Source organism: Amblyomma maculatum, chromosome 4 (assembly GCF_055883805.1).
Source record: "Amblyomma maculatum isolate TAMU_Amacu chromosome 4, ASM5588380v1, whole genome shotgun sequence".
NCBI classification, from domain to species: Eukaryota; Metazoa; Arthropoda; class Arachnida; order Ixodida; family Ixodidae; genus Amblyomma; species Amblyomma maculatum.
Genome location: NC_139347.1, coordinates 91,594,471 through 91,622,171, shown reverse-complemented (window position 1 = coordinate 91,622,171; position 27,701 = coordinate 91,594,471). Strand labels below are relative to the sequence as shown.

General features: G+C 42.8%; 1 protein-coding gene across 2 annotated transcripts; it reads left to right on the top strand.

Annotated features, from left to right (window-relative positions):
* ais (DExD-box helicase 52) lies at window positions 1–26,560 on the top strand. 2 transcript variants are annotated; one of them, XM_084602190.1, is made up of 12 exons: window positions 1–200; window positions 265–328; window positions 1,416–1,483; window positions 3,429–3,611; window positions 5,399–5,479; window positions 7,755–7,965; window positions 8,477–8,543; window positions 13,096–13,308; window positions 17,373–17,463; window positions 20,643–20,890; window positions 24,498–24,645; window positions 26,407–26,560. In XM_084602190.1, the coding sequence occupies exons 1-11, from the start codon at window positions 114–116 to the stop codon at window positions 24,598–24,600; spliced, it is 1,416 nt and encodes a 471-aa protein (XP_084458316.1). In that variant the 5' UTR covers window positions 1–113; the 3' UTR covers window positions 24,601–24,645; window positions 26,407–26,560. The 2 variants fall into 2 exon arrangements, with proteins under 2 accessions (XP_084458316.1, XP_084458315.1); XM_084602189.1 differs by having other exon boundaries at window positions 3–200; window positions 20,643–20,919.
* The last annotated feature ends 1,141 nt before the right edge of the window (window positions 26,561–27,701 follow it).

Genomic DNA, 27,701 nt, shown 5'->3' with positions numbered 1-27,701 from the left:
TAAAACAAAAAAAAAAAGGCAAGCAGCGTGGTTTGGTTGGTGCTTTAGCTGCTTTAGCGCTGTGCAATGTGTGCCTGAGGATACGTGTACGCTGTGCGTTGGTTTTTAGAGACATGAACACGAACGATTTCTTTAGAAAACTCTGCGTGGGAGTAAACTTTAATATCAACAAGTTCAGACCTGACGCCGAGCGATTTAAGGTAAGCTATGCGTGTTCCGGTAACAATCGTGCTTGAAACCGATCTGCTGGCTCCTTTTTCGCAGATTGCAAAAAAGCGGCCTGAGGATGCTGCAGATTTGAAAACAGACGACGTTGACAACTCAAAAGGTAATTATGTGCGGTCACATCATCTCACTACTTTGAATATTCGGAGTGGTGACAACACCAGCGCTGAGCTTTTGCTGCCTTGGTACACGAAGCAACCTGGTGCCTGACTTTTTTTTTTTTTTCTTTTTTGCTGACAGCCATTATTGTCTAAATTAATCTGTGCGTTTAAACCACTTTGCGCAGCCTGTATCTCTGATGTGTTACTGAACTACAGCTATGGTGAAGAGCTCGACAGTTGAAGCTGTTTGAGCCACTGTATCAGCACAGTGGTGCTTCAGTGTGACACTAAAGTGTATTCAAAGCTGGGTAACGTCGGCTAGTTTTCGGGTTAAGAACATCTTCGTACAACCTTGGGGTTGCCGCCACCCTTGGTTATTGTAAAGGCCTGCACTAGCCAGGATGCATTGAACTTCTCCAGGCAGCTTCGTGACATATGCGATAATTTAACTGCAATATGGGCTAAATACAGGTCACAACATAATGATCACGATGCATTGATTATAATGATCCTGTTGGGGCATCAGAACAATAAGCAGTATTCTGAGAATATGAATCATAGGACAACTGCATCAGTAGGATGAAACTGACGTACTAGTGTTGATTATGAGATTATTGTTATTATTCTAAAGCGATATTCTTACGGTAAGCATAAAATGTGGTGTCTTTATAGAATGGTATTCATGAATAATGTCAACCATTGTTCAAGAACATTGACCTGGACCGAAGACTTATGCTTGCTTACTTCGTCAGGGAAAGCGTTTGGCTGCCAGTTGCATGTCATAGCTTCAATTGTGAGACAAAAAGGCAGAGTCACGAACTTATACCATAGTTTATCGATGACGATTGCATTTACTTTGGTCTTGAGAAGGAGACCGTGATGGATATCTCTACCTACCTGGCAATGCCATTTGTCATTGTAATCATGCAGGCAATCATGCAAAGTTTAAGTAATTTGAACTCTTAGTTTTTGCTTATAGTTCCATGCTTGAAACGAGGCTATTAATTCTAAAAAGAAAATGAACAAAAATGGCCTACCAATTGCTATTTGCATCCTTCTCTTTTAATGTTGATGCTTTTACTGTTCTAGCTAATGCCAGCATTGCCACCAAGAGGAAAATTGATGGTGATGAAACTGGAGAACTTCAATTACGAGTGGTATGTCTGTGCTTCTCTCACTCTGTGGAAACTTCAGCCCAGTGTTCCAAGTGCAGTGTCTTGAATGAGGCAGTAGCAGATTTATTAGCCTTTCTTTGGTGATAACTGCTCATATTGGCAAGATTTCTTATTTGCATTTCCCAATGTGTTATCCTACTAAACGGTGCTCATTCTAAAAAAAAAAAAAAAAAAAAAGAAAAAAAAAACAACACTAAAGCCTAAGTTAAATATTTTCAATCAGGCAGCTTTTAGAAGCCTTTTTGAGCATGTTCGAAGCAGGTGATTTTGAGTAGATTTGTAGTTTACCCATGTTTGACCTTTAGCTGATCCTTTCTATCTTTCCTCTCTGTGGCTAATTTTCAAACCTAGTTTTATTTCAAGTAATTTTTCTTATTCACTTTCCCAAAGGTGTATGAGCGCTTGCATGAGAAAAGTGGAAACCAAAAAACTGTTTGCTTCTTGGTTCTCCCATTCATTCATTGATTTTATTGGGGCACCACACTATTAAACCCTTTGGGCAGCATTTAATACTTTATTTGAAAACAAGTATTCTTCCGCCTAAACAGCATATTCAGATCTCAAAAAAGCCTGTTTGGTATACACACCTATGGTTAATTATCTGTGCACATTTACAAAGTGTTTTACAAACTATCAAAATTCGGGGAAATTCAGAAAAAAAAATGCTTACATGAGTACCGGTGGCAAAATCTGTCTGGAACAAAGTGGCAATTCTATGAGCTTCACTGTACTGGTGGATGCGCATGCACACAGCCTTGCTGCATGTAGGACATCCAGATGACCAGTGCTGCGCCTTTAGTGTTCGCCTCACTTGCAGCTGAGAAGTAGTGCAGTTTTTCCGCAGAGCAGTGCTTAATTTTACAAAGTTAAAACATGAAGCAGTAACTGGCATTGCTGTCAAAGCGAATTTCTGTGTCATATTCTTGCTTTGATATAGCGCTTCAACGGCTCTTGTATTACTTGCATTCTTGTCCCAATTCATGGTTTAATCAATTCCAGAACCAGTCGCAAAATGTCATCCCTGTGAGGTCTTGTTACTTAGTACTCTTAAATTTCCAGCTGCAGCTCTGGAACTAGTATATTAGAGGCTGATGTCGGAGATGGTGCAGAGGAAATTCAGGGCTGCTCATCTCTTTTAAATTTCAAGACAGGCATGCAAAGTGGTCATTTTTGAAATGGACTCCTCTGCGTTTTAGGCTAGCTGTGGTACAGCTCCAGTCAGGGCAAGTGTCATTTTGTTTCATTTGCAAGGACGTGTGTTAAAAGGCTTAAAGTGTAGGTTTAAAATAAGTAAGTTCTTTTGACTGAAATGAGCCCACGGCAGCGTGACCGGGGCCCTCAAATCAGTGATAAGTCAAAATACAGAGAAACTAGGCACCAGGAAAGATGGCAATTTTTTTTTTTTTGTGCAATCTTGACATGCTCCTAAATAAAATAATTTTAACATATTCTCATAGTAATTTGTGCTTGGAGGTGAGATATCAGTAGCGACATGACGGACCTGCTAAGTTTGCTGCTCAAAGTTTAGTCATCAGTGTTCATAAACATCAGTAACTGGCTTCAGCAAGATATAGCCGTGCTCTAGTAGACTTTTTTAGCGAAATGTAGTGTAGAAAAAAAAGAATATGTTCTCATGAGTAATGGTTGTGCTTGATTTTTTTTTTTTTTTTTTCAAGCTTTCCTGCAGGAAATTTATTGATGTTTACATTGTTGTTTCAATTTCCTAAGGAGCCTTGAAGAGTTGGGGAAATGAGGAAAGTTGCTGAGATGATAGCAAGTGGTCTCACAAAGCTTGGTATAGTCGAGGCTCGGTCGCTTAAACGTTCCTCATAAGCTAGCTCAGATTTCTCTTTGCTATCTATAAGCATATGCTACCGGCAGCTCCAAGGCAGTGTTCGTTTTGACTGCTGGATCATGATGCCTTCAGGCCAAGCCCAGCAAAAGACAGCGCATCCGAACGAAAGGCACGGACGTCCCTGCACTGCTTGAAACCTTCGAGGAACTGGCCGATCGCTACAAGGTTTCCCGCGTCCTACTCCGCAATGTTGCAGCCTTGGGCTATGAGACACCAACACCCGTCCAGCGCCAAGCCATTCCCGCATTACTTGAGGTATGCCCCTCCCTGTCCACCCTCAAATTTCACAGAGCACCCGGGATTCTTGTGTATCTGAAGTTGTGTTCTTGTTCTTACAGTGCTCACTCACTTCTTTCTCACCTCTGTGTCAACAGACTGATGCAGTCGTGTGGCGAAAAATTGATGTGGGATGCTCACTGGCAATTCTGATGCCTGCGGGGGAAAAAAAATGCTTCGGATTGAAAAAGAAAATCTTGACAACGAACCATGAGAGACAATAAAGCTAGCTATATTTTTCCACTACTCAACTTCTGCAACTGCTTGCTCTGTGCAATTGCAAGTATAACTGCTTAGGCATGCTGTAAGTAGCTTAGTCAAACAGCGTTACTACAAGCACTAATATAAATGGTTCCTGCTTGCAGGAAAGTAGATGTCAGGTCTTGTTGGCCATGCTTTATTTTAAAGTGTGCCACTGCAGTACAGAAATCACGAATATCCAATTTGATGCCATATAAGCCAGACTGAGGCAACATTTTTGTTCTAGTACATTCTCTGTCAACGCAATCTTCTTTACATTCAAATAGTCCAACATGTGAAATTGTGTGTTATGTTAGTGCCACCCATGGACAGTTGTTCGATATTCCTTTAAGCCAGGCAGCGTTAAAAGTCAAAGGTGCCCATACAACAGCTCAGGTTTTGCACATGCTTAAAGGCTAGTGTTGGGCTGTTCTGAGCACCTTTCACTCCATTTCGATTGTGGATGTGTGTCATTTGTGGTGCCCCGGTAACTAATGTTGGAAGAAACATACCTTTCTCCTGCATAAAGGGTTGCTTTGGTACGCATTAGCATTATACTGCTGCTGTTCTTGAGCTACTCTATGTTGGAAAAAATAATGGGGATTTATGCGCTACTTGCTAGACAGGGGACAGGTGAAGGACAACACACGACACAAGCACAATTTGTCGTGTGTTGTCCTTCACCTGTCCTCTGCCTAGCAATTAGCGCATAAATCTTCATTATGATCAACCAACTGGCCCTTATGTTAGCATTTTTATCTATGCTGAACTTGTGCTTTTGTTTACCTAGATTGCCTTGTCCCCCACCTGCCTCGGGAACCAAGATATTTGTCCTAAGCCCAGCTAATTTGAGTCTTCTTTCATGCCAACAGGCTGCCCTCTTGCCAGCTGCATGAAGGAATAGTTTCATGTGCAGCTACTATAACATTTTTATTTGTTGCTGAGTACAGTCTTTGTCAAAAGTGAAGAGCCCTGGGAATCAGCTTCTGAGCCACTTCCTGCGGCTTGTAATGCATTTCCAGTGCTCCGAATCTCTTGGAGATAAGATTTTTTTTTGTCCTATTCTCTCCAAAGGGAAGGACCTGCACTAATGCTAAATCAGTACCACTACACTGCTCAGAAGCAGACAGACCCCCTGGTCCCTGCACATTTGACAAAGGCTGTATCTTCACATTATTGTTGAAAGTGATTACTGCATTAACCCTTACTTACACCTACAGTTCTCTAACTGGCACACAAAGTTCCCTTTCTTTTTGCACGTTTTTTTTTTTTTTTTTTTTACGTCTGCATTCTGTTCGGTTAAGCTGCAAGCAACTGACATCTCAACCTGAGATGACCTAGACCTTCCTTTCCAAACTCAGACTGACTTGTTGAGCAGAGTGATGCACTTTCTACTGCTTTGTCTGCAATACCTCTGCGAAGTCATGGCTTTCATATGTGAAGCGGCCTTTCATGATTTCATTATGCTTTCATCATTGTGCACCCCATAAAGTTGACTGTGATGGTGTTTCTGTCTGGTCGTGCAGCGGAGGGAAGTGCTGTGCTGTGCTCCCACTGGTTCAGGCAAGACAGCTGCATTCCTTGTTCCAGTGATTGCACAGCTGCAGGTGAGCTACCCAGCGGCTGGGTTGGGTTTACGTTGTGCTTCAGAGTAGCCTTAGACAACAGTGCATAATTCATACTTATCCTGCATTAGTAGGCTCCCTTTAGGAACTGGAAATGACCAGAATCTTTGTTTGCCTGACCGAAAGTTAATCTTAAAAACCACTCCTAAAAAAAATTATGTGGGCATGCTAGGTATGTCCAGATGCATGTTTCATAGAAACAGTTAATGAAATAGCCTTCCAGAGACAGAGTAATTGCAGATGCAGCATTTATTGTGCCATGCACGAAGTAAACTGAAGACTGAGCGCATGAAACTAGCTCATGTTCTCCTACGTAAAAATGATGTTGATCTGCTCATCTTTCTTCACCGTCCGATCTTTCTCACTGTATGTCATAGCTGCTATTGTTTTCATTCTTTGTATTTTCTTGTGATTTTTGCTTTACATCTGGCTGCAGGCACTTTGAAGGTGCCCAGCAGTGCATCCCTGAGTGTCTGTGTCATCTCATCATAGCTGTTGCCCACTCCATGAGCAGGCACACCTTGCATCTTTCATATGCCAAAGACAGTGCACGTAGCGCCGATATCGGATCATCTCTCTGCCGTGATAATGTGTGTTGTGATGCCATGCCAGTCGAAAATGGGGTCCCGGAGTGTTTAAGCCTGAAGTCAACGAGCGCACATTGCACATATACAGGCCTTTTAGTCTGTGCAAGGCAGTGCGCAGCACGTTACACACGCATCTCTTCCAGCGCAAGCATGATGGTCCCTTATCTTTTCTGCACTGGCAAAAAGCTCCCCGCGTCAAGAAAGCGTGTTTCTACAAGACACCTTCTGGACTATTCTCTGTGAGGATGTACAAAGGTCATCTTATGGAGGTGCATTTTCTTGCACAGCAGTTTTTGTTGACAATGTCGCTGTGCGAATTTGCTGTGGTGTGCGATCAGTGCAAAAGTTCATCTTGACCAAAGAGCGCGTTTCAAGCTTTTTTTTTTTTTTTAACATAAGGTACTATGGGAAAATTACAAATGGTCTCGCACTATTCACCTTATCCAAGAACTTATCGTAACCGAATTCGTCCTAATGGGGGTCTGTTAACAAATAAGTACTGTTGGGAATGAGTTTTTGTCTGGTATGTGGGAGGTCTCTTTACTGATCGCAGATTGTAAAAGATTTATGTTTCCTGCCCAGGGTAATTTTGTAGACCAAGCTTCTGTGCACAGGCCTCTTTACGCGGAGCCCTATGTAATGTTTGAGGTTGGGAAAGGAGGTGGCACAAATCGGCTGTCACTTGCGGCATCAGAATCATATCAACTACAGGGCAGCGGGTGCGAGAGATCACTGAACAGGGGTTGAGGAGGAGCCTCAGTTCGCAAGTCGCCTTGTCCAAACATTGGCCTGGCTTGCGATCTAAGCCTCCCCCTCAACCATTGTTCAGTAATCTTTCATACTCTGTTGCTATCTTCTTCGTCTCGTTCTACCCAGGGCGGTGTTGCTTTAGGCATCCTAGCAGTGGCAAGGGCTGGCAGAAGCATAGTCTTTAGTTCGCAGCATGCGAGCCACACAAACTGCTGACTGACAGCCCTTTTTCTTTTTTATGTTTTGAACTTCCTGATCGCTAGAGTAGCACCAGCAAGTCTGTTGCACACTCCCATCATTCTTGACATGGCAAGTTCCCACTACCTCGCATTCCTACCCTCTCCCATCCAGTGCCTGCAGTTAGAAAGCTATTCATGCAGCACTCACAGTTCATGTGCCCTGCACCGTTTTTTAACACAATAGCATTAAAGGCCCTGTTCTGCAGAAAATCTGGCATTTTCGGCATTGTGAGTGAAAAGTTATTATCTCTGGGTAATGCAGGTTTGTAGTTGGCAGATAATACGGCGACGGATTGTATGGTGCCGTGAGACCACGTGACATGGCTGGAGCTGCCAACTTAGGCAGCTCCTAACACTAACACAACAATGTTGAGTTGCACCCATATTGTACCTAGGTATCGAATGCAAAGAATTTTGGCTGTGTACGTGCTGATGGAGGTATGAATGCTGTGTGCCCTGTCAAAAACACCACTAGTGAAGTAGCTACAGTTGTTTCCATGACATTAGCAGTCTAATATATAGCAGGTCTGGATCTGTTGAATACTATGTTCGCACTTACTTGACATAAACAGTGAGTGCACGCGTTCCACTGATCACTAACCAACTGTACCACGAAAAAATTCTGCTTGAGTACTTGGAGTCTGCCGTTGACACTTGTGGCTTTGTTTATGCCTCCTGCAGAAACCACCGGCAGTCACCAAGGGCAAGGGAGGTGGCAGTGAACAGCAGAAAGGGGGCTTTCGTGCAGTGATTCTGTCACCAACGCGTGAGCTGGCACGGCAGACGTACCGGGAATGCCTTCAGCTCATTCGTGACACGGGTCTCCACGTTTACCTTCTCAGCAACCTTTCATCCGCACGCTCACGCCTCCCTAAGGCTCAGCGGAAGTTAGGTCAGTTGCAAATCTTGTCTTCCTTTCTTTTTTTACATTACTTTTCAAGGATTATTTCTGAAATTGAACATCTCTCTTTCTTTCTGTAGCGAAGTGTAGCATGTCGTGTTATATGCTGAAGTATCTGCTAGTCTTATATCGTGTTGAAGACCATCTAAGAAAATGGAGCCTTGGAAGAAACTGCAAAAAAATGGAAGGATTGAGATTGAACTTTAAATTCACGCCTTGGGCACAGTTGTTAGCAGTGTAGCTTATCTTTAAATAATTTTTAGCGTGTATCCCTTGTGCTTATGTATAGTGGATTCGTGTTTATGACTATGAAATAGCAACTCTCACTGACCTTTGTATTCTTTTGTAAATCTTACTCCTTTTTTTTTTTTTTTTTTTGTTTCTGTTGCAATTTCGTCTTTTCCAAACTGTTTTGTTGTGAATAATTTTCTTGACTGAAGGGATCTTCTCTACTTTTCTTTTTGCACCTGTTTACCTCAATAGTCGCTTTTTCTTGTTACAGATATACTGGTGTGCACTCCAAATCGCCTTCTGTGCCTAACAGACAGTGATGTTCTGACACTTAACAGGTGATTTATATATACAGATACTACTATATACATTATTATTCTTTTTTTGGCTGAACGGACTTTGTCTGAGTAAAATGGTGAATGTGTAATATTTCTCCTCATTGGGGGATGTAGGAGAACGGATCGCAAAAATCTTAAAAAAATAAGTTTTTTAGAAAAGTTAGTTTTTCGGCAACTACAACACTAATTCTATCGTGCACAGAAGTATTTCACCCAAGAACAAATTCAAAGTGCTCCAAATAAATATACAGACAAATGTAATGTACATAGGCAATGTATGCTAGTTTAGAATTTTAAGGCTTGTTTTCTCAAAAGTTTGTTTTGAACGTATCACCTTGCTCGTGGAAAGCATAGCACTGCAATGGATGCACGGATTTGAATGCTGTATGTTTTGTTGTAATTGCCGACATATAGGCAGTCTCAGATTTACCATCAGGGCACCATTCATTTATTAACGAGTAATTAGGCTGTGATGTATTCTAAACATTAGGAGAAGGTGCATACTGCATCATTTAAAAAAAAAAGCAGGGAAATTCAAAAAGAAATCTGGAGTGTCTTGATTTCGACCACAGTTTTTATTAAATAATAAAGCCATTTGCAGACCCATAGCCAATGTTGTAGTCGTGCTAGCCTTTCCACAAGCAAGCAACATGTAAACGTCTGGACTGTGAGGAAACAAAAACTACTGAAGATATTACAATGAAACCTTATATCCGACTGTTTGATGCTATTTTCAGGTCAGTGTACTAATTTGTATAGGGACCGGGCGCCCGTTGTATGGCGCCACCGTCGCCTCGGTGGAACAGCGCCACCCGCGGCGGAGTGCCGAAACAGCGGAATGGCGAGGCAGCTGGCTGAGGGGCGCAGTCGTTTCCGTTCTGCGAGGCATTTTTGAACCTGTTCCTAACCGTCGTTTTGCGGTGTGGCTTTGAGAGCTTTGAGCTGCGTTGAGTAATCGCAAGGAGTATTTTTTGACCGGGAAATCTTGAAAAAGAAAAGGGCCGTTCTCGGCAGGGCGTGCGTGTTATTATTATTTTTTTTTTTTTTTAATCCGCCCGGCGCATGGTATTTCTATTATATACTCGAAAATGTCGCGCGCGTGATTTCACCATGCGCTAGGAACACCTTCGTTAGGCACTTGTTAAGGCAACTTCAAGACAGGAATTGCGCCTGCACTGCGCGTCCATCTTATATTAGGTCTAGTCAAAACCTGCCTGAAGATCAAATACCGCCGAGCCGTGTAGCCGTGGCGCCGTAGTAGTGGTAGTTGTAATGGTCAGCGTTCATGTAAAATGAAAAAGATGCTGCACCTGTCTTTTTTGGTAATAGCCAGGCTCAAACGATTCAGAGTAGAATAACAGCAAATGACATTCCAGTTTCAACCTTGCAACGAGAGCTGTAAAAGGAGAAAAATAAACAAGCAAGACAAAAGTAGGATCCTATTTATGGTTAGAATAACAAACACACATATACTTCCAGGACTTCCTGCACAATTACGCTACAATAGCTCACTGAACCCGGCCTTGAGACTATCAAACTTAATTATAATATAAGCCAAAGGAGTAATACCACCTCAGCATCATTTTTACATATACGACAATGCTCTTGTTGAACACGTCGGAGCTTCTACATATAATTGACTTAGAAAATATTATACTATACATGCCTTTCTCCCGACATGCTGCGGAGGTTGTGAAAAGAAAAAAAAATTAAATTTCCTGATAGCGTTCTCTTAGCGCAGGAAGTTAAATGCGATTGACCGCTCCTGCCTTGAACATCTGAAGGCAATAGTCCAGTGCTGTCAAACTGTTAAATACAATAAAAAAACACACACACACACACAGTGTGATGTGTTGTAAGATAAGCCACCGACAACTAAGAGAGCGTTCTATTGTTAAATGAATCCCTCTGATGGCTCGTTCGCTAAGGTGGCCTACTTTCTCAGCGTACCACGAACTTGCGGGGCCGATACCTAGCTGACCTCGATACCTGATGAGTGTGAGGGGACACGACCATGTATGTAGTTTTCTATTTGCACGTAAAGGAATCCGGATAACTGAAAGCCATACCTTTTACAACTTTGTCACTGCAGCTTGCCGGACTGCTGCTAAATCTGTTTACATTGGCCGTAGAAGCAATTTCTGAGAGAGGTAAAACGGTCTTGTCATACTACGCCACAATCAGGAAATCTCACGTTCACTAAAACGCCGATGAGAAAGACATGTATTTAGGCGAGCCAGGAAATGGACGCTGCTGAGAAAATACGTAAAGCCGTGTCAGGTGCAATTTGATTGGGAAAAAAAAAGAAACTGCTACACGGCCTACGAAATTTTAAAAAAATATGCTACTTTTATGCTCGCTTCCACACATTCAATTGTATTTTTTTTTCTTGATCGACTTTTATATGAAGCCGATAGCAGATTTTGTGACCTTGCGGTATTGACTGAGCTGTGAAATGAGTGATTTTATTAGGCAAAATGGACATGCCACAAGCAAATGTTAACAAATTCTAAGAGTATCAACGCAGAGCTCTCAGCGCATTTTCATTGCTTGACAAACGAAAAGAGGAAAAATGACAAGATCATGGTAATAGGAATTGTTCATGTCTCCTATCTGCTCTTTCTGTTAAGAGAAAAAAGTAAATTATGTTTGACTATGACAGCGAAGGTATCTGCACAAACATTGTCTCTGCCCATCACTGAAGATCGTAACGCAGCCCGAACGACGATGGTGAAGCTGCCTTTTCTTTTTCCGTGCTGGGGTTTTCTTGTACACAGGCGGGGAAATGCTAACGTTGTAACTTACGTTCTTGGGTTATTTCGATTTCCAATTGTCAATAAATTGACTACAGATGAAGGAGTGCGGCTTCGACTCCGAGACTCTAGTGCCGTCACTCCTGGGGAACAGAAGGCACAAAGCATCCGGTAGCAAGCGGAATTTTAAAAAATCGGCACTTTCCATGACCACACAGTAACCAGATACGTAGATTCATGCCTTTGCCTTTCAAAGATCCATGCTTAGGTCACCCGCCACTCATGCTTCTGTGGAAACCCGTAGAAATGAATCGACTTAAAAACGCCCGACGAGTTTGCGTAGCTGCCTGTGGATCCAACAACACACCACGTTTTACCAGCCTTGTTTGGCCAGACTTCATTTCACTGGACATATTCACACAACTAGCCCAACTTTCTGTTCTCTTGAGGATAGTATATTCACGCACGTCATCTAAACCTTAGGATTTCCAATTTCCACACAAACCAACGAAAAAAAGTACGCTCCAATGCGCTGGCAATGCGCCGGCACCGGCCGGCGCATTCCGGCGTTTGAGCAATGCGCCGAGAGGCGGCGCCACCCGTACAGCTGTCCGGTCCCTATCGCTCTAAGTAAAAAAAATAAGATAAAGTTGCCTCTGGTCCCCTCACCACCCCTTAAACAGAAATAGTTTGTAGAAGCTATGAGCAAGAGGATAGAATTAATCATGGAAAAGTCATGCATTTGTGCCATTTCTTTGCAATGGTGGTGCCCAGGAAGCAGGTTTAGGAAACCAATTTATTTTTTTCCACATTACTGCATATTGTGATGCCTGTTTCATCAAGACAACTTTCAAACAGCTGAGTTCACTTCTGACAGATTCAGCAGCAGTACTCGTGTTGTAGCAGTGCACAATTTTCCATACAAATATATTTTCTTGCTTATGTGAGCTCAGCAGCGACCTCTATTACCTTTAATAATATAGTGTCAAGGATGTCGAACAGGATTCAAGCACTTTATTCTGGCCAGTTTACCAAAATACTAAGCAAATTGAGGAAAAAGTGGTTTTCAGTTCAAGTGGGCCTTTTCTGCAGTGTATAGAAAAAAAAAATTTCCTGGATGTAACTCGTATTCCCTGTTTTTTGGCAGTTCCGAAAGAGCTGGTGCTTTCCTGCATTACTGCTGTGTCGCGTGAAAAGGGAACGCCAGAGAGAGAGCTACAACTGTTTTCAGCACCTCTATTATATAGTCACTGTGAGCTACTGGACAGCTGGTTGTGGGGCCATATCGATGAATGCAAGAAGTGCAAAAGGATGCTGACTACTTGGCTACGAAATGTTCATGCCGCCATATCTTCCTTTGCATATCTTCCATATCTTCACACATCGAACACGGTTTCCTATATAACAGATAATACAGAAATGCTGAGCATTAAGCACTTGGTTGGTAGGTAGCAGGCTTTGCCTTGTGGCCTGGCTAATTCGTTGTGATGTGGCACCAGCACTTGCCACATCACAACCAATTAGCCAGGCCACAAGGCAAAGCCTGCTACCTGCCAACCAAGTGCTTAATGCTCAGCATTTCTGTATTATCTGTTATATAGGAAACCGTGTTCGATGTGTGAAGTAAGAATTGAATTGGTTTCCTATATATGTACGAACAGTTTGAGAGTAATTCATAGTATCAATGTTCATTATATAGAGGTTTGACTTTTGTCACACACCTCAACAAGACACATTGACACAGTGGCCTTATTGCGGTCTCAGTCTGATAACCTTGGTCATGATATTGTTACCTGCAGGGTGGAGTGGCTTATCCTGGACGAGTCAGACAAGCTGTTTGAAAATGCGGGAGGCCCACGGGGCTTCCGTGAGCAACTTGCCAAGGTTTGCCAAGCATGCAGTGGGAGCCCGCTGATGCGTCGCGCTCTGTTCAGTGCCACTGCGACGGACCAGGTGGAGTCCTGGTGTAGGCTGCACCTTGACGCTTTCCTCTCGCTCACTGTTGGCATTCGGTGAGTTGGCGTTGTAGGTGGAGCAGCCATTGCTTGGGATCACAGACCCTCGCCGGTCTTGAGAGACACCCTTGATACTGTATGGAAGTCTTAAAGCTAGCACGATTTTGAAAGGACTTTTCTTAAATGTTGTAAAGCAGTGGAGGAGTGAAACATTAAATACTTAGTGGACTTTGCTGTCCACCAGATCATGAGTTCTGTCCTTCATCTTTCCTCAACTTACTCCGGCAGAAGCTCCACCTCGCTCACCTCATTGGAGCTGTGCTTCCTTATTATGGCCAGTGCCATTGCTTGCAACAACCTAGCAACCACTACCAACCAACTTGAGCTGTCCCATATGTTAGGGTCATTATCATTCTAGCGCAGTTCCTTTAAATGAGCCTTGTGTCAAATTCGGCTGAATGTCACTAGTTGCTATGGAAGAGAGATGAGGATTTCCTGAAAAGGTCCCACATTGTCTTGAAAAGAATGTCCTGAAAAAGTCCTACACCCACATTGCAGCAGTGAAACTCCCCATTGTCATCCCTGCCATTTGGCACATCGTCCTGCTACGTTTTGTCTAGCCCCACCAAGTTCTCAGACAGCCATAAATCCATTTCACACTGTTATGGTTTATAGAAGTACAGCAGATTTCTTTTTTCACTTCCTTTACGCTACAAAACAAACCTGCAAATCTGAACTTCCCTAGGATTTCAGCACAAGTGCATGAGCCAGGGCAGCTTACTTTCAGCAGTATGTGGCAGTGTCATTCTGTTTCTCTTCTGATATATTTGGCTACTGCTTCTTTAGGTTTATCAGAGTAGTTGTACCACCCCTGTGATGATTAGCAGTGCCTTTGAAACTGCTAGGGAAAGATAGCCCATAGTCTTGTATTAAATATCTGTGAATTACCTGGGAATGATTACACAGCAGTACAGTTTCCAACCGAAAATTTGGATGCCTGATATTTCGGGCCTGCTTGAATATTCAGACTTTTTATGGCACCGTGGCATGCTCCTTGAAGGGGTCATGCCATGGTCATCTAATATATTAGTTTTATAGTCTGGCAGATAATACTGGACCTTAATATCTTATTTCCGAAATTTGAGCTCTAGATGCATTCTTTATTTCTAAATAAGTGACTGAAGTTGAGACCGCGAAGTTCCACCGACAGCGACCGCCTTTTTGAATGCTTGGTAGCATCAAAGACCGACAGCGGCCACCACGTCGTCTGCTGCTGTGTCGGCTCCGATAAGCTGCCAATGCACTCTACTGTGTTTGTGGTTTTTTTGAAAGACCAGCATTACTCGCAGTGAACCTACTGAGCAGTTTTCTGAAAACAGAATACAGACTGTAGTGAAGCGCGATTTAGTTCTTGCCCGCAGATCCACTTGCGGCGCGATCGCCGCCGTCCGATGACAGGCCTGCCTCCAACACCATAAACAAAGCCGTCCGCGTCGGCGATAAGACGGATCCTTGCATTGGTGCCAGAAATGCATAGATTTTCTTCTCGTAATAATATAATAGGCCCTGGGAAAAGGAATTTCAAAGATGAATGAATTCTTCAGCAGTGCTGACATATGGTGGGAGTTTCTGCTCAAGCCGCATAGCACCCTCCGCCGGTGCAGTGCCTGTGCTCTTGTACATATATATGTGTGTGTATATATATATATATATATACATATATATATGCTAGCACCAGTGCTAAGGCGCCGCCGAATATAATTTATTTTACTACTAAACAGTGAGGCTGAGGGTAAGGAAATTTCGTGATCGAGTAACCCTGTTACTACAACAAGTCGCTGATCAACTACAAAGTGCCGTCCGCTGTAGCTTCGATGCGAAGCAATCTAGGCTTAGCGAAGATTAAGGACTGCCAGAGTGCCGTCGTTCGCTGCGCTCGCGGGCGGCATCGTTGCGGTAAGCTTGCGGCATATGGCGCTCTAAGCCTTATGAGCTTATCTTCTGATTTCATTATGCGGCTGGGGCCAGACTTGGGGCCTGACAACGATCGAGCAGTGCAAACGATGCTGCTAAGACGGGACATCGTATTGGGTGCCTCGATGTAGTGCGAGGCATCCTATGCATTATACATTGCTGCGTCGTCGGGTGGTACTCGCAGTTTGTACAAAAGCATCTTCGGACGTTATCCTATGTACTGCATCTTTATGTGCTGCTTTTCATTGCTTTCGAGTTTTTTTTTGTGTGTGTGTGTGTGTGTGTGTGTGTGTGTGTGTGTGTGTGTGTGTGCATTGTGTACATTGTTGGAGCGGGCGAGCTCTTACACCTTTCGTACTCTGGGGCCAACATGCATTTGAATCCCGTCCACAGACGCCACTATTTCCTAGGGATTGAAAAACTCAGTTTGCGCTAAACACGGTTAATGGCATGACTGCTGTTTAGTCCGCCACATCAGCTTATCGCGGCTTTGCGTAACAACTGTGTTGCTGTTGATGCTGTTCGTGCATAGAACATGCAGCAGACAAAGCGTTTGTCATCCTATGTCGTCACAGGCTGCACCGGTTGTCAGATCAGCAAGCTGCTCATGAAGAAGCGGAAAAAAACATATTTGAAGATATCTGCAGCTCTGATGGAGCTGTAACCTTGAGGTTTTGCTTGGCACATCAGGAATAAGATGCACTAAACAGTTTGTATTCCAAAATTGGTGTCATGAACCCTTTAGCTAGTGTATTAGAGCACCTGAAATTCCAGACACATCGTGGCCGATTGCTCAGTTTTTCAGACTTTATTCACTTCTCCCTTAGTACTGCTGCCAATAGGCAATTCCTAATAAATGGGCACCTGATAAAGCACGAGCGGCCACGAAGAGCAACGTCAAAGTCTTGTCGGTGCATTGTTCAGTCTGGAACAGTGTGTTTATTGGACGGTTGTTAATTCAGGCTTGAAAGGGCTCAAAAATGTGATCAAGTGAAGCAAGGTTCAGGTGTTCAGGCTAGAAAGTTTGTTAGAAGCAGGGCTAATATTCTCTGCGGGTTCCATCAGTGCGGGCGCATAATTTTTCTTTGTTCGCAAATAGTACAGAAAAATCGTAAATTCAGCCTTCAAGGTACTACTAGAAAAAATGTTCAAATGATCAAGTAGCCCTAAAAGAACGTCCAGAATCCATTCACATCCAGGAATTTTATCTAATGAATGCAATATTATTGTTTATACATTTGATATGAAAACTTTTGCGACGACAGTGATTTTTCGCGGTTTAGCCAAGTGCTTTGCATTGCGGACACTATCGGGGGTGTTGAACGTTACCTCCAAAACCGTGAGGGCTTCCACAGCCTTTTCTCAGTGTGGCGCAGTGGCTGCTTTCGCAGATGGCCCCACCATGTCTTGAGGATGCTTCACCGCTAGACTGTGAGGGCTATCCTACCCTCACAGGCTGTTGGCATGTTTGCCCGCGACGTGCCAGCAGCGGTACATTCATTGAATGCCAGTTGGCACCCGTCATATATGTGAACAATGTTGCTTTGAGGCAGTCAAGCATCAGAATGGGTACAAAACTGCTCACCCTTTCCTCCGCCATGGTGGCAATCGGAAGCGGATGTTTCTTTTTTCTATAAAATTTCATTTTTCGGCCATTTTTGCAGTGCCCAAGGAGTCCCACAAATTTGTCGACTGTACTTGGTCAGGTTACTTTACACACTGTAGTTTTCAATGTTCCAGCATATTTAAGGCCTTTTGACCCTTTACATCCCAAAGTCCACGTGTTTACAAATATGACCAGGTGACTAGTCATACGCAAGAAATGAAAGGTATGAAATAACACGCAGAGGTCTCGCAGATATCTGCATGTTGCTGCATGTTATAACTTGCAAAATGCTGAATGTTGTAACATGTGAAGAATAATGTGCAGTTACGTGGCAGCAGCATTTTATGCGATGTTTGCTTCGTGTTTTACTTTTGGTCAGGAACCTCCTCATACTTGCTGACGAAAACTTTGGATGCTGGGAAACATGAGGTTAATAATGCTGTGCAAATTTTGTCCAACATCTAAAATTAATTTTTTATAAATATAGTGATGTAGTAGGTAATTTGTGAAGAAAGTGTAGAGCTATGAAACTTACATGCAGGAATGCAGCTGCGGACCTCGTGGACCAGAAGCTGCAGTTTGTGGGCAGTGAATCGGGCAAACTTCTGGCTATGCGAGGGCTTGTCCGAGAGGTGAGTCTTCTTTCTGCAGCATTTGCTAACGAGACTGGGGAAATGTGCTTGGATATCTCTCTGCTTATTTCTTTTTTTAAATAAACAGCTTAAACTTCCATAGAGTGTAGTTACGACTTTCAGTGTAGTATAATCTTTCAGTATTTGGCCTGTTCCAATGCATAAGTGCTCACTGGAAACTGTAATAGTAAAGACCGACAGAAGTGGAAAAATTAGATCGGCTGGTGTACAACTTGTTGCATTGCAGTCTTTATGATCTGTGTGCGTGATGGAGGGCCCCTGCAAGCGAGCTCGAGGTCTTTGAGCATGTCGGGCATTGCAAACGCAGCCCACATCATGCACTGACGTTTTTTAAATAAAGAAAAGAAAAAAAAGACAGATTTAAAAGGTCAGGGTTGTAATTTAAATGTTTACGTTACAGAAAAACTGCACTTTGGCCCCAATGGAGATACGGTGTTACAGCTATAGTTGCTTCACATTTTAGTCATCCCCTCTCAGAGGGGTCTTCACCATGGCCGCCTCATGCTAAGGAGTCATTTACTGGAAAGAGAACTGCTAGGCTGCCTAAATAGTCGTGCAGTTGCATGTTGTACCTAGTACAACCAGCACTATCTGGAGAAGAAAAAAAACATTATTGTGATTGGTCACATGTTGATTTTTGCAGTAGCATGACAGCTCAGGATTTTTGGATTATCATACTGATAATCCTGGAAACCCTTAAAGAATTTTGTAGCACAGCTTTCAGTTAGGAGTTTTGCTCTTCCTCTAGGGCAGAGCTCAAGAAGGACGCAGGGATTCAAATTACAAAACTCTCATACAAAAAAAAAAAATAATAAAGCTTATCTTAGAAAATAAAAGTTGGAATCTGGATGGCTTTTGAATCACACGCCCCCCCAAAAAAAATTCGTTCAAGAACAGTTTTAAAGGGACCCTAAAAATAGTTTTTGGGACCGTAAATGGCAAAAATTTCAGCGGTTTGGTTAGGTCTGCTTAGGTGCAGTAATGCAAAACATAGCAAGTTCTGTCACGCTACCTAGTGGATTCACCTAACACTATGCTAGCGGACCTTAAGTGAAGGGAGGAATGAAAGGAAGGATTTTTACCTTCATCTGCAACATGCGTCCACGCATTTTGTGACTGCTCGGTAATGTGTTAAATTGCTGCTGCTGCTGTTCTATGAGATTTTTGTCACACAAGTTTTTTGTATACGCTAGTGATTTATCGCTGAAGCATTTGTGCAGAAAGGAGATGCATGACCCTGTCGTTCCGAAAAAAAAAAAAGAGGTCGTGAGCAAAATAATTTGACAGAGCAAGGCAGCCCATGAGTGATGAAAAGGATTAGTGCTCTGCGCAATCCTTTGTAGGGACAAAGAAATGAGAGCAGCCGTGAAAGGGACAACGATGCCTTACGTTAAATGTGGTGCTGCCATGTGCTTGAAGGGCACGACAAGTTTCCTCTGATGCTGACTGATTAGGTAATGTGTGCTCAGAGCTGACACTTGTTAGTGGCTGCGAAAACTTTGGTAAAATGTTAACTAGCTGCAACGCAGTTCCAACGCAAGCAAAGTTCTGTTTTCACAACTGTGAATGACATGCCACTAACTTATTAGTAGAGCAGCAAACATTTGATTGAACGGCACTTCACTGTTCAAGGACAACTGCGACTGCGCTTTGTGATCGCCTTGCAAACAGTTTAAAATGAACCAGCCAGCAATTTTCTATTCATTCATTCAGTGCACTTACATCATCATCATCATCAGCCTGACTATACCCACTGCAGGGTGAAGGCCTCTCCCATATTTCTCCAGTTAACCCTGCCCTGTGCTAGCTGCATCCACTTGACCCTTGCGAACTTCTTAACCTCATCCGCCTACCTTCCGCTGCCCCTTGCTACGCTTTCCTTCCCTTGGAATCCAGTTTGTTACCCTAAGCGACCATCGGTTATCTTTTCTTCGCACTACATGTCCTGCCCATGCCCATTTCTTCTTGATTTCCACTAGAATGTCAGTAACTTGAGCTATTTCTCTGACCCATTCTGCACGCTTCCTATCTCGTTAACATTACCGCTACTATTTTTCATTCCATAGCCCTCTGCGTTGTCCTTAACTTATGTAGAACCCTCTTGGTTAGCCTCCACGTTTCAGCCCCATAGGTGAGTACAGGTAAGATGCAACTATTGTATACCTTCCTCTTGAGCAATACCGGTAAGCTGCTAGTCACAATCTGCCAGTGCTTGCCAAGTGCGCTTCATCCCAATCTTATTCTCCTTGTTTTTTCCCTTTCATGGTCTGGATCTACGGTTACTACCTGTCCTAAGTAGACATATTCACCTACTAGTATTCCCAGTGCTTCGCTGACCAACGTAAACTGCTGTTCCTTTCCGAGGCTGTTGAACATTACCGTAGTCTTTTGCATATTCATTTTCAAGCCTACCTTTCTACTTTTCCTGTCTATGTCATCAATCAGTCTTTGTAGTTCATCCCCTGAGTTACTTAGCAAGGCAATGTCATCAGCAAATCGCAGATTACTGAGGCATTCTCAGTCTACCCTTATCCCAAACTGCTCTCATTCCAAGTCTCTAAATACTTCCTCTAAGCAAGCTGTAAATAATACTGAGGAGATCATGTCTCCTTGCCTAACACCTTTCTTTATAGGAATTTTGTTGCTTTCTTTATGCAGAACTATGGTTGCTGTGCAGCCACTATATATATCTTCCAGTACTTTCATGTATGGTTCGTCCACACCCCGATTTCGCAATGCCTGCTTGACCGCAGAGGTTTCTTCCGAGTCAAATGCCCTCACAATAAGCATGCAAAGTTTCATTACACTTCATTGCTCTTCATTGCTTCATGTAAACAAAATTAGTTTACCTTAAAGGATTCAGAAATAGTTTCGTTGATGGCGGCTTGACATTATCATCAGCTGTGTAGTATTTGTAGTATTTGTAGTATTTTCCTTTCTTTTTTTTTTTTTCTCCAAACTGTTTTATTGATTTGCTGGAGCGTGGCATACATGCTTTATGTCTCTTTGGCATTTTTTTATTGTATATGTATACTCAAAACAGTTCTTTTATTTTCTGTTAGTCTCTCCAGAGTATGCTGTCGTGAATGTAGTGGCAAAAGAAGGAAGTAAAGCTGCCTTCTCAATGTGTTGAAATTTTGCCTCATTTGCCTGTGCAGGGAAAGCTCCAGCCTCCCGTGCTGGTGTTCGTGCAGAGCAAACAACGGGCCAAGGAACTTTTTGCAGAACTTGTCTATGATGGCATCAACGTGGATGTGATCCATGCAGAGCGACCACAGGCCCAGCGTGACCGTGTTGTGCGAGCGTTTCGCTCTGGTCAGGTGTGGGTGCTGATCTGCACTGAGGTTTTGGCCCGCGGTCTGGACTTCCAAGGTGTTGGCCTCGTCATCAACTACGATGTGCCACCGTCAGTAGTCTCTTACGTCCACCGTGTCGGTAAGGGGCTGCCCATTGAGCTCTTGGTCCCCACGCGAGTTGAGCTGCATGAGCTCATTTAAGGCAAAAGACGTATATGCCTCACTGGCACAAAATCTGGCCGTATTGGTTTCCATGACATGAAAATCACGAGCATGCCTGGGAAGGCTGCTATTGGCCAGTGATATAGACTAGTGATAAATATTCTCATGAGCCACGAGCTGATACTTCTCAGAGACTTTTGATGCAAAAGAAGGGGTGTGTGAATAACCGAAATTTCATGTATGAATCGAACATATTTGTTATTAGGATTTTGTTCGCTTCAAAAAACTGATATATGCAAACACTGCCGAATGCTCTAACTTCTTCAGATACAGTAAAATATCATTAATCCGACCGCCGTTAATACGGAAAATTTGAATAAGGACGGCGGTCCCGGCCAACAAAGATGGCGTTGAACACTCTCATTCAAACATGGATAAGCTTGCATGAGTTAGTTCGGACGGAGGATCGCGTCAAAGTACAACATGCTGTAGAGCGCTGTCAGAAAGTGGGGCCTGGACCAGTGAAATTAGACTGAATTAAGTGCTATTTTTCTGCCTCTAAGTACCAGCCCCGGAGTCCAAGCATTCCCGGCACGCGGCTCACCTTCTTCTTTTTCTACCACTCTCATCTTCCAGAGAGGGCCCTGCTACACCGCACACCTAGCAATCACTGAAATAGACCTTCCAAAACCTGAATCACACGGAACTTTGCAAATCAGGTTCAGAGAAGTCTGCAGTCAGATAATTCCCATTTCCGAAATAAAGCTCACCGCATATAGTTTCAGCTTCACTATTCCTAACTTCACACCATCCCGAGCTATGGTCGGGCGAGCGCAGACCAGTTGCGCTATTTTGGGTGCTGCTTGGCTCATCACTGTCATCATTTCGGGGTAGCATCACACTGTTCTAACGCTTGCACATATTGCTTCCAGTACTCTGTAGCTGCACGCTTGTCACGTGCAGTTTCACCACAGTGCTTCACCATGTGGACCATGCGGAACAGCATCCTCAAAATGCAGTGGGGCCGTTTAGTGAAGAGGGACCACTGTTATCGCATCACATTGCGATACGGTAGCGGAAGTCTTCTCGACAGTGTGCACAAGGGGAAGCACACGACGAAACTGAGAAAAAAGGCCGTTCTCAGTTCGGTTCCATCTCGCATGTAGACAATCATTGTGCAGGTGTTCATCAGACAAAATTACTGGTATTGAAATGGTTTTCTCCAGTTTTTTCAAACTAATTTGGTATTTTAGCGACCTCTTGGGTGGTCTCCTGAGGCATTAACCCTTCACTATAATTAAAACCCTCTGTTGATTTGGATATTTTTTGGTTCCTCCAAGGCTGAATTAACGAGAGTTTACTGTATTCAGCAGCGAAATGCAGCTTTACCCGGTTTCATGCAGTTTCATCGGATACAGTATACAGGTATACCGAATCCTGTATAAAACTTATATTGGATGTTTCAGTAAGGTTATAAACTTCTGTGCACTTGGAGCAATTCTGAAGTAAACAGGATGAACAGTTTTGGTTACTTTTGTTTGATTTATTTTTTTCACCTATCAGTTTTTCTATTTTCAAAGGCGTTTTCTTTTTTTTTCTTCTTCTTTTTCTTATATTAATATAGAGTTCATATTCGAAAATTTACATAAGCCCAAGACTCAGAATCGAATGCTGGCCGCGGCAGCCACTTTACGATGGGGGCAAAAAGCAAGGCGCCCGTGTACTGTGCAATGTCAGTGTACGTTAAAGAACTCCATGGTCGAAATTTCCAAAGTCCTCCACTGTGGTGTCTCTCAAAGCCTCGGTCGCTTTGCGACGTCAAAGCCCTATAAACCAACCAACCAACAAAAGCCGTTAGAAAATCGCGGACATACCTCTAGCAAGTGGTAGTTGGCATGGGACATGGCCGGGCACTTGATTGGTCGGCCGCAGCATGACTTTATAAGCAACATGCCGAAAGGTGTAGCTTAGGTAAAAAATAAAAACATACTTGTGCATAGTCATGGCTCGTAGTTTTTACATTCACATACGTAAGCAGTCTTAAGTGTGTCTGCCAAACTTTTGTTAGTTTGCCCATGCACACGGGCACTTTTGATTGTGATCAAGTCTGTCAAAATCGAGCTCAATGCGGATCCAGTGTTGCTACCAGACGAATTCAATCGCTATTACCCACAGTCGTGCTCTACCATCTCTACCGCGGTTGAGCAGCCATTGGCGCCCTTGTTCCCAGATATTAATCAAATATATCGACTAAAAGTAAAGGTTACTCAAACAAGTTTATCATAACAGAATTTTAAAATAAAAAACTTTGCATTTAAATTAGTGTGGTGTAAACTGCAAAGCTATTTTCATACTCTGGACACTACATGAATGCGTGTTCTGGCAGTGGTTATAGGGAACTAGAAGAGCAGTGGTAAAAAAACGTGGAGCTCGACCAGGCTTCACAGTTCCCACGTGTCTGGCCACCTGGTATCCTTCCTGCCAGTGCAAGGTGACGGATCGCTCTTGGCAGGACAGAACAACAATAGAGAAACGTGGTGCACGTTTAGCACAGTCTCGCAGACTTTCTGCAGGTAGAGCAGAGGAACAATGAGAACAAACACAGGAACGAGTCACGGGGCCTGAACACTGATCTGACTCTGCCGGCTATTGCAGAGTGTTCTTTCTGTCTTTCTTTTTTTTTTTTTTTTTTTTTTTTCTCTGCTCATAATTTAAAAGTTTTCAACAGTTTTACTCAAGCCTGTATTTTTATATGTAGTGCAAACTGATGATAATCATCTTGCGTGCAGCGGCATTCCGCGTGTAGTGATCAAACTTCTTAGTTAAAATCGGGTGGGTACGTGTATCATGGTCCGTCTCGACCACGCTTGAAACTTAATTCACGATCGCTATTCAAGGTGACAGTGGTATAAGTTGAATGCACTGTGCCTACCATTAAATTGCAGTTAGCTCTTGTTAGCCTAAACTGACGTGCAGTTAAACCTGGTTCTGAGAGACAATTTTTAGCTCACTTGGTTGGCTGCCCTACCTCTTCTATCAAGTGGACCTCTTTTGTAAGAGACATCGAGTATAGGAGACATTGAGCAATTAAGAGCACAATATTTTCAAACGTTAATCAAAAACCTCATTTATAAAAGACGTTTCTAACTTGCGATGTTTCTTCCACATAGCACAGATGTGGTGCTATTTCACTTACGAACCATGTCCATGAGTCACGGAAGAGGCAAGGCATGATCCCTCGCTTGCTATTTTCTACGACAGAAACTGGCATACAGTGGGCGCAATAAATGCATTGCATCGATGGGGGTACACTATTTGTGACTGGTTATTGAAGAACTGCTTCAAACTACCGGCAGCATGTACCTGCACCAAGAGTTGTGTAAGTCCGTAGCTAAAAAGCATACAGCAGGCCTGCTCATGCTACTTCTGCAGTCGATAAGCTGCAACCCATAGAAGGAACCAATTATTATTACTATTATTAGTCAGCCCCCTACCTTGCCGAGCAGGTTGCCTTTACTAATGCGTTGATTTTTATTCCTCCTCTTATTCACGCAGGTCGAACAGGCCGTGCCGGTCACCCTGGCCACGCAATCACATTTTTCACGGAAGACGATGTGGCCGAAGGGCGGCTGAAGAGCATTGTGCACCTCCTGCGTGAAGCTGGGCAGCCCCTGCCGGACTACCTGCTGGGAAGAAACCCAAAGTTAGTTTGCTAATCACCTTTCAGTGTGTGTGCATCTTTCCAGGTGCAGACAAGAGTAAACGGGGCGTGCTATTGGCTTCTAAAATTCTTAATGCGCCGCCTAATTTAAACTTGCAGGCATGGTGTGAGCAGCGTGTGCTAGTGCAAGGTCTGAAGGACAAATGATGTTTCTTGACGCCAGATGCGAAAGGCATGATTTCATTTCAAAGCTGCTCTGCTTACTTGTGTCCACACCCGTGCATATTATTTTCATTACTTTACGACTTCAGTGTCTTATGGAAAGAAGAAACATAAATTTCGGTGAGAACATGACAAGTATAAAAGAATGCTGTTCATTATTGAACTTGCATAGCGCCACTAGTTGCAGAATTACTTAAAAAACCCTTGAATGATTGGGGGCAGTTGCATAAATTGCATGGTTTAAGAGAAAGTTGTACCCCAGTAGTTGTAGAATAACTTAATATACCACAAAACTCTTGAATGATTGGAGGAGTCACGTTAATTACATGGTTTAAAATATTTAGAGAAAGTTGTAAGTGGTAAAAATGGCATAAAAGGTAGGCTGGGGCAGTAACTGCTTCATCCTGATGCAATACGCATTCCAAATAAAACAACCACAGAGTTTCCATGCTCATGCATAGTTAGAAAATAATTCACGAGCAGCCCATAATTATGCCCAAAGAGAAAATGAACAAAATTTGCTTTAACAGAGCTCGCAGTATTAGGCACGAAGCACAATCCAACAGATTGCTCCAATCTTTATGTGGCTTGTTGAACAGTGAAACTCTCTCTGACCAGCCATGGTTTGTCTTGCATCTTAGATTCTTCATGGAACATTCCGATTGGTTTTTTGCTAGTAGGATTAAGCTTATGGATTTTAACATTTAGCAGCCACTAGTATCGATTTTACTTATAGTGAGATGCATAGCTACTTGACCTGGTGGCGCCTTATCAGCAGCATTGTAGACAAAAGCCCTGTGTTGTTATAGTACAGCGACATCTCAAACCATGCTAGAAGCAATGGAAGAGGCATACTGGATTGTCAGCATCAGTGCTGGATTGGAAAAGAAAAAACACAAGAAGCTGAGCTTTTGCGGAAACTAAGACAAAAAAATTACCTTGCGTGTTACTGTTGCTGCCAACTTGTTGGGCTGTAAAAGTTGCATTTGTGATGAGTAGGAAATGTCACTTTTGTAAGCCACTGTCTTCGTTAGTTCTGGAAAAAATGTTCATAAAGCCTTGGAAGTCCGCAAAAACCCTTGAATATTGTAGGTCAAAACCAGCATAAACTCTGATTATAGTATATATGAACACCACATGGAACTTGCCTGTCCCTGAAAATTAATTTAATCATATTTCTTCTGCAGTGTAGTTTCCCTAGCAGTACCTACCCAAATAGTGGCTGTAAGTCACAAGTATGGTTCACAAGACATTGTGAAGCTTTAAAAGAATGGTTACATAACAACTACTTGTTCACTTGCACTCATTCCAGCTCTTATGTGGGAATGGCACGAATGCTGTTGTGTATTATACCGAATTGAACCTTTAACACTATAGTGGTAAAAGCTGTTACACAATCAGTGTTCAAGGCAAAAGAAAAAAAGAGGAGCATTGCGTTTTGGACACCCCTCATATTGCAAGTCTTAGGTAAGTTCCATGTAGGGCTCCATATTTACTGAGGTCCTGTGCACCATTCTAAGGAAACAACACGCAACAAAAATTAATTGACCACTTTAATTTGCGCTTGGCTTCTTTTTCCAGGCAGCGAGTAAGACACCTACCTGTTGCTGATCGTGAGTCGATCTCAACAATGCCTCCAGACTTCAAGAAGAAGAAAGTTCACCGCAAGAAAAAGACGTCAGACTCAAATGCCTCATGAGTTATATGCGTAAAATAAATATATCACATTTTTTCACATGGCCCACTGTTTAACAAAAACTTGTCATACCATGCTGCAATGAGTTACACTCTACACAAGATCACTGAACCAATGACTAAACTTACTTAGTTCAGGGCTCACCAGAAATCAGCAATGATTGTGAAACGTTTCAGCACCACTTCACCTTGATTTGGTCAGGGAGCTTTATTCTGTTTGCATTTCATTTTGCTCTGTGTTCTTTTCATTCATCAATGCAAGTTTCAGTGTCTTCCTTTATATAATGAGTTCGGTTCTTCATGAAGTACAATAAGCACATTTGTCCTAAATGGTGGTGTACTACAGACTTGTATTTATCGTCTTGTATCATCATTCTTTTTTTTTTCACTAAAAGAAAAAAAAAAAGCAGACAAACGAAGAAAAAGAGGCACAGAGGTTAGTCAAGCATATTTTGCTTGGGTTACCCTTCGTGGAGCAAGGGAAATCAAACTGAATAACGAACAATTTTTTTTTTTACCATATTGGCACTATAATGATATTTGACATCTACTATACCACAATCTGTTGGGTGAACAAAACTTTGTGTTGTAGGATACCTGCCCATTGCAAAACGGATACAGGGTGCAGCAAAACGTGATAAACTGAACTCGTCAGGAGTCAAAAATGACAGCTTGCTTGTGACGAGCGTGGTTTGCCCAAGTCCATTGTGAGGTTAAGTATTGAAAAAGTAGGACGAGGGAAGAGCACTTGGCCTACAAAATAGCCCTGATATGGTAACAGTGGTAATGTGTAATGTTCTATATGTGTATCAGTATTTTTACTTGCCTCATTGCTTTATGTAATGCCAAAGTTTCCCCTCCTTATACATTCTGTATTCTGTTTCTGGACCTGAAGTTTGCCTTTACCATCAAATTCAGCCAGTGTTTGCATACATATATATATTTAAGCTATTTTCTTGTAAAGAACATGCATTTCTTGTATTTTCATATGCGTCCTTACTTTGGCTGCCTTGTTTCTTTCAGCTGTTTTTCACTTTAAATGCAGCAGCGTGTAAACTAGAAGTACAAAGCTTCCTTTATTATTTCTTTAGAGAGGTCTAGCAAGGTTTCCAGCTCCTCAAAGCTGCATCCTGCGCATCATTCAGGAGCTTAGTGTTTCACTTGGAAATGCACTGTAGCGC

Coding starts and splice junctions, on each gene's coding strand:
- ais (XM_084602189.1), top strand. CDS start 114: ATGAACACGAACGATTTCTTTAGAAAACTCTGCGTGGGAGTAAACTTT. Junction 7,966..8,476: donor TAAGGCTCAGCGGAAGTTAG/GTCAGTTGCAAA, acceptor TTCTTGTTACAG/ATATACTGGTGTGCACTCCA. Junction 20,920..24,497: donor CTCTTACGTCCACCGTGTCG/GTAAGGGGCTGC, acceptor TTATTCACGCAG/GTCGAACAGGCCGTGCCGGT.